This window comes from Coregonus lavaretus (genome assembly GCF_964263955.1).
Source record: "Coregonus lavaretus genome assembly, chromosome: 30".
Lineage (NCBI taxonomy): Eukaryota > Metazoa > Chordata > Actinopteri > Salmoniformes > Salmonidae > Coregonus > Coregonus lavaretus.
In genome coordinates this window covers 7,955,255-7,962,527 of record NC_140017.1, presented here as the reverse complement: position 1 = coordinate 7,962,527, position 7,273 = coordinate 7,955,255, and the positions used below count along the sequence as shown (strand labels likewise).

Sequence of the window (7,273 nt, the reverse complement as noted above, 5' to 3'; positions counted from 1 at the left end):
AGGTAGCATCATAAATATTTTCAGCAACATTTTAAAACGCTGCAAATAGAAATAGAATATATGAATTAGAAGTATTCTATGTCAAATATAGTAGCATACCTACGACCATTCTATGTATTACATTTCTATTTGCAACGTTCTGCGACGTTGCGTCTACTGAACATGCCCCGGTCGTCACTAGTTACCACAGCCACAAAGTAATAAACCCCGCCTATGCCTATAATTTATCATCTTCAAATCAGATTTTAAACCTATTCCTAAACTTAAACACAATTTCCTACCTTATGCCTAACCGTAACCTTAAATTAAGACCAAAAATACATGTTTTGTTTCATGAATGTTTTCGATATAGCCATATTGACTTTGTGGCTGTGGTAACTAGTGAAAACCCCCTTGCCACTGGATAAGCGATGACGTAGAGACAACAAACAGTTGTTGGACTTCAGTAAGCTAACGTTAGCTAGCACAACGACGAGGAGAGAAAACAGCATCTTTACATTCAAGCGCTTCTCGGGGAACGTCAATAAGCGGCATGTCTTTGTTTTAAAATAACAATCAAAAAGGAGATTACTGCTCTACAGTTAAATCATTTGGGCACGAACGAAACATGCTCCGGACTATGACGCTTGTTTTTTTCCTTGCCTACTAGTCGAGGATTGTGATGCAAGGTGCTCGGGTGAGACCGCGAGCGACATTCGGAAATTATTTTTCTTTAAATGGAATGATTGACTCGAAAACAAAGCATTTGGGTTTACCGAAAGGTGCATAAAACTACACTGGTCTAGATGTCATTGTTGGGTAACTACTTTAGCTAGGTAGCTAGCTTGCTTCATGCACAATACATAGTATTTTGCTAACGGAATGGAGGCACCGTGAGCGAATTGTACAGTTTTAGCTAGCTAGCCAGGTTGCTGGTCACCCAAAATATAGCTATAACGTTAGCTAGCTTTCACATTCACTTTTAGAGCGTGCTGACCAACAAAATACAGAATACTGTAACAAAAAACGGCCATCTATGCACTTTATTGATATATATCGTGGTTACCTAGCATGAAGTTAGCTAACCATACAAGTATAAACTAGATTGAGACTAGGCTAGTGTAGCAGGAGAATACGTTGTTTCTTGGTTAGGAGGATTTGTTTGACACGAGGTGTGTTGCCTTTATCTCTTGACAATTTGACAACTATTTAACGTTGTTGGACATGTGATATGGTAAATGTATCAAAGGTTTTCTTAAATTACAATTTCAGGCTATAAATATTCTGAACTGCAGGAACGCATCACGTATAAAACCAGTCACATGCTTGCTTGAAAGTTGTCAATAATGTGCGAAATTATCTCTTGAAATAGTTGTGTGTGAGCACAAATAGCTGTTTTGTCAATCAATTACTTTAACACTCAAAATGCACTTATATTGTCATTGTTGACATGTCAAAACAAAGTTGTAAACATTCTTGATGAAAGTACTTATTTTACAAATTATGTTAGCTATTCAAGGATCAAAGACCAGCATTCAAAGACTGAAATCAACCCGGAAGGCATCACTTTAAATATCTTGTGTCAGGTGCAGAGTTCTCGAATCCTGTCAAATTGCTAGAGTAATACAGTCAATTGCCAACACTATCTTCCTGGAAATGAAAATATGAATATCGAGGAGCAAGCTCTAGATTTGTGCAATGTCAAAATGAAGAGTAATGTCGATGACAATACTACCAATAACTCGGAAGAGATCATACCCCGGATCTCAGAACTGATGGATGGAGACATGTGTAAACAAGGCATTGGCACTAAGGCCGCCGACAACCCGCAGGGGGAGGACAACCACCGGTCAAAAGAGACATTAGAAATCGACGAACTGAATGGGAATAAGAACAACAGCGTCCCAGATACCCCTGCAATAGTCAGTTCTGACTTTGACGTTTCTAATGACGACCAACACCAAGAGGAGAGTATCAAGGATACAACACCATCGGACCTCATGTTTGCTATTGAGGAAGGGGATGATGGTGGGGATATGGACATTGGTGTGGATTTGAGCCTAGATGAAAGTGGCATGTTGGAGTCAGAACATACGGACCAGGGACCATCCTTAGCAGAGGAGACATCCTCAAGCGGTACCAATCCAGATTCATCAACCCCAGACGTTGTCACAGACGAGGAACCTGAGAAACCCTCAGAACAGGAGGATTTGCCACCTGTCATTGCCCCAGGAGAGGCCCTCTCTCCAGCCCTGGATGAGGGGGATGATGAACACAAAAATGGCAAGAGGGTGACTTTTCCTTCAGATGAGGATATTGTCTCTGGAGCAGTGGAGCCCAAGGACCCGTGGAGACATGGTAATTTCTCACACAATTTACTGACAATATCTGCTTATGTGACTCTTTCATATATTTTTAGGCCTTGTTTGTATGGTGTCCTTAGCCTTGCTGTTCCCTCAAGCTGGGGGTGGCATACAGTGCAGACTGGTGCTCTTGAACTCCCTGACTTGCAAAGAGGGACACTGTCACAGAGTACCTTTCTGTTGTCCCTGGCCTAATAGAGGGTTTTTATACTCACTAGACTTTGCACTTTTACTGTTGGATTGTAGGCAAGGAAACAAAACATGAAGCAGATTTAATTTCTTGATGAAAACAGTCGTAATGTTAGAAACAAACAGCATTATGTTGTAACCTAGAGTCACGTTTGATTATTTTGCAAGCTATAGGACCCACAATTTTACATAAAGTAGGTTTGTATAGGGCCATAGAGTTTAGTCTAATTATTATTTTCTTTTTTGCCATTGAATATCTGGTATGTAGTATCGCGATAGAATGAAACATTCCAATAGGTTTCACTGTCTTGCTTCTGAGCCCCCAGGTTCATCTCTGCCTTCCATGGCAACCATTAGACCCCAACCTGCAATCACACCATTATACATTTCATCCCCAGGCAATACCTAGGGCCTATATAAGTCTGTCAGACCCCCTTGTTAAAATGAAGAATTGAATCATCTTACACACATCAGAATACAAGGTGGCGACCAAAGCTAGTTGAACACCCAGGTGATTTTCTGTCACTCATGTCCTCAGTACTAAAAAGCCCACTGTAGTTGGTGGCATCCCTGTTTTCTTTCTCATACATTTGATATTGGTTCCACATGAGTTTCTCCACCAGCTGAAAATGAAGTGAGTTCCCTTAGACGTCTCTGTGTGTCATCCTCGTCAGCCAGACCGTGCACTCCTTAAAGGTATGCCGTTTTAGTAGTACTCCCAGTCACAAGTGTTTGTATGCCTGTGGGTTTATTTTTGTAAGGATGCTGCAGTTTCTCTTTATTGAACATTTCCTGTAGGCACCCCAAGCACTTGAAGACTAAGTTCATTATGTAGGAGGGTCAGGTGGGGGTAGGGAGATTTCAGGGAATGCAAAAAAGCAGCAAGGTTGACATGCATTTTCAATTTCAATTTTAAACTGAATTGAAATGATCTGGATAACGTCATAGTACTTTAACACCAAATCAAACATGCTCCCACCAAAACAAACCAACTCCAGACAGTCGTGTCCAGTGAGGGTCAGGTGGATGACGTTTACCATGTCACTAACTCGACACAGTTCGATTTGTTTTACGTTAGTTCCCAGATAGGGTATTTCTATTCATGTTCTCCTAATTCGTGCAATAAAATGTCATGTCAAAACAGGAATTCTCTCGATGAGTTCACTCATGAGTGAAATCCACGGCGAATGGGTTATGCAAACGTCCAAATGGGCATGTGAAAATTAAACTTAATCAGGCCGCAGGCGACATCTCTCCCCGTTACATCACGGCAGTTCCTGGGGTTACAGCCATGGTCAACAAGGAGTTATCCATTTATTTAAGTTTCAAAGGTCCAGTGGCCGGAGAGGGAGGGTGCCAGGGATATCACATGATTCAAGATAACGTTCTGCCATCTAGGTTAGCGATATGACTGATATCTTGATCAGTGAGTGCATTCCTATATTTCTATCAATACAATACTATCAGTCATGTCAGTACACTGCCGACCGTAAATAGGACTAAATAGTAGTAGGGCTGGGGATAAGGACAAAATATCATATCACTATCTTTGACATTTATAATGGTATTTGACGGTACTTTATGTTTTTGGATAATACAAGTTCTAAATATGCTTTATGAGTAGTTCATGACCCTAAGGTAGCAACACATACATTATAAGTGATTTCAATGGGGCTTTCTCCATACTGTTCAATCCAACTCCAAACAAAAATAAATTTCAGCATTTTCATCAAATTCTGCATTTCCTGCCGTTTTATTATCATTTCCACACTGTGCCATGCAGCATGGGCAAAAAATATAGGCCTAGTTAATTGGTGAACTGTTGGAATCATGGAAATATAATGATTATTCTAATTCTATAGTTGGTATATAGTGGGCAGTACCTTGAATACATTGTTGTTTGACATGACAACGAATGAATAAACCAGGGAGTTATTGACAGGAACCAAAGTGTTGGTCAGTGTTTCCAGGTGACCCTAATTAGATGTTACATTACATGTTTTCTTACTTCATGTAGCTAGCTAGCCAGCATATTCATGATTCGCCTATTCCTCTCTAAGATAAGATACCATTGCACAAACATGCTTATCTAGGCCAACACCAGCACTGGTACCAGGCAGTATTAGTTAGCTGTGTTTGCTTTGACTCTTGGTACCTTTAGCAAGCTAGCTAACCAGCTAACTAGTGATTAGCATTAGCAGCTAACTCAAATTATTTTAGCAATACCTTGCTAAGAAAAGACAAACTAGCAGACAGTAAGATACACAAATGAATAATTTATAGAACGCTTGTGGAAAGCAGCATGTCACCAACATTGTTGCATCCATCTGATCATGCAGATTTAACGACAAGAACCTGCTTGTGACTCCATGGTCGAGCAACTGCTCCCTCCTTGAGTGACGAGCAGGGCTTGGTGTGGTTAGCGGCATGCAGCAGCAGCAGGAGAGGGAGAGAGATGACTTAAGTAGCAAACGGAGTAAACTATCAAAACGGACATTGTAAACACTGGAGTTGCATATCACATTTAACAAACCAAACATTGAAATGCCGTTACAGGTAATGTAAAAACTCAAACCGGTCCGTGCATCAATACCAGTGTATAGTCAAATACGATATACCGCCCAGCCCTAAAAGGTAGATAAAACTCAGGCCAATGTTAAATTGGCTTTAATCATGATGATAACCAATCTATAGTAAGTGAATCAGTCATGCTGTTGAAGGGTGTTGCAGAAGATTGAGTGATGTTGTCTACTGAGGTTTTAATCTCTCAACACGTTCATTATTTCAATTTTCACCATCTGAAACATCCAGATCTAGACATCCTAGGAAGTTTGAGGCATAGAGGCCTAGTATTAATAACAAGCGTGCAGTGTGCTCAATCCCCATCCAGTATCCTTGTCTGTCTTTATCTTTCCTTCATCTTCTTTGATATTGCATGAAGGAGTAGGCCTAGCCCAGATCTCTCTCTGTGTCTCGGTTCAGCGGTCTTTCCCAGGGTCATGTTCACTCATGGAGAAGTGTGTCTAAGCGGGTGTGATAGGCAGTGATTGAACTAACTGAGGCCCAGGAAATGAAACGTATCTCCATCCCCGCCCCCAAGCCTCTTCATGGTTCACTTGGACTCATCATTGCCACAATGGATCTGGCCTGGAGACTTCCTTGAATCACTGGTCTAGGATCAGCTCGTCACGGCCCAAACCTCATCTTAGCCATCAGGAGGAACAAACCTGGCCTCAAACGGGTGCTTGGTGCTGCTTTCTCCACCTGGACCAGCCCAGAGATGGGATGCTACTCAGTGTTAGACTAAACTGTAGGTAGTTATTTCCATAATGGTTTAGGCCTAGTTGTAATTGTTGCTACAAGTCATGAAATTATATAGCTTTTCCTTGTTGTCTTACATGCTGACATGTTCAGAATGGTCACAGTTTATGTGGCCTCTAGGATAACAGTCTTACGATTGTGTCTGTTTAGTTTCTGTGGCGCTTCGCTAGTTCAAAGCATTGACAATGTGGATAGATCACTATGCAGTTTGCCATTGAAATACAGATCCACTGCGTATTGTAGAGACTAGCCTCGATAACGTTAAAGGTGAATTTTAGTCTGAACAAATTTGATAGACGACACTGCTCCCTACGTAGTGTTTGTTTGTCACCCTGCAGTGAGATTGTAAAAGGAGTCCTAGCCTCTTTGTTCTGTAGCACTTGTCCCTTCCCTTCAGTCTTGGCTGGGCACATGTTGCATCATTTCCTCAGATTCCTGAACTTCCCAGCATGACTCTTAGCAGCTTTGCTTCCTCTCCTCCCTCCTTATTCCCCCTCCCTTTCCCTCTCCTTCCCTCTCTCATCCATCCTTTCTCCTTCTCTCAGGCTTACATGGGGAAAACCATGTGCTGACTCCTTACATCAGTGGTTTCCAACCTTTTTTGGTTACTGTACCACCAACTGAATTTTGCTCTGCCCGGAGTACCCCTGAAGTACCCCCTCGTGCATTTTACCAGAAAGCCTACCATTAGTCTTCTCAACTACCCCCTGTGGATAGGCCAAGTACCCCCAGGGGTCCTAGTAACCCTGGTTGGGAACCACTGCCTTACATTATGCAAGAAGCATGTGGGCTATTGTTGGTTCTTCTATTGACGTATCATACAAATTAGATTAGTTGACAATTGTAAATATTCTGATTCTGTAAAGAAGTAAGCTAAATCTCTGAGATGTTTTTTTTTGGTGAAGTTCTTATCTAAACTACACTGCATTTTGGTATGATAAGTGAAAGCATTTTTCCCTGAAGAAAATAATAAGTAGAAAGCTGCATAGCCTATATGTGATCTCATGTCAAAACACAGAGGCCCACTTGTAAATTGGCACCAGTAATGAATTGACCCTTGAAGTCGGTTTACTCTCTTTAGCGCCGTTAGGCTATGTGATGTGCCTCTGGACCAAAGTTGGATCTGACAGACCTAACGCTTGTTTGCTGAGCCTAGGCCAACACTTTTACTTGGCTGCAGTTTGTAGTGTGTTTGTGTACTGTTGGTACTGTGTCTGTCCTGCTCTGCCCCTGCAGTTTGGGGTCATGACATGAACCCTGTCCTTTAACTGTGTGTCTGTTTGAACTTCAGTCATGGACCTTGGGACTGCAGCCAGTGCAGTCAAAGACCACCATTTTGACCAGAGTGCTTACAGGGGGAGCCGCTCTGCTCCACTTATGAAAACAACATACCTCTAGGAGTTTGCAGTGTTTAGGATGAC

The 7,273-nt window shown here is 41.8% G+C and overlaps 1 protein-coding gene across 1 annotated transcript in view; it reads left to right on the top strand.

Moving 5' to 3' along the window:
• Window positions 1–442: 442 nt before the first annotated feature.
• LOC311105564 (protein phosphatase 1 regulatory subunit 37-like) overlaps window positions 443–7,273 on the top strand; it is a 75,123-nt gene continuing 68,292 nt past the window's right edge. The window contains exon 1 of the mRNA XM_084147749.1: window positions 443–2,337. Within this exon, the coding sequence (XP_084003875.1) occupies window positions 1,644–2,337 (694 nt within the window). The 5' untranslated portion in view covers window positions 443–1,643. The remainder of the gene's footprint in view (window positions 2,338–7,273) is intronic.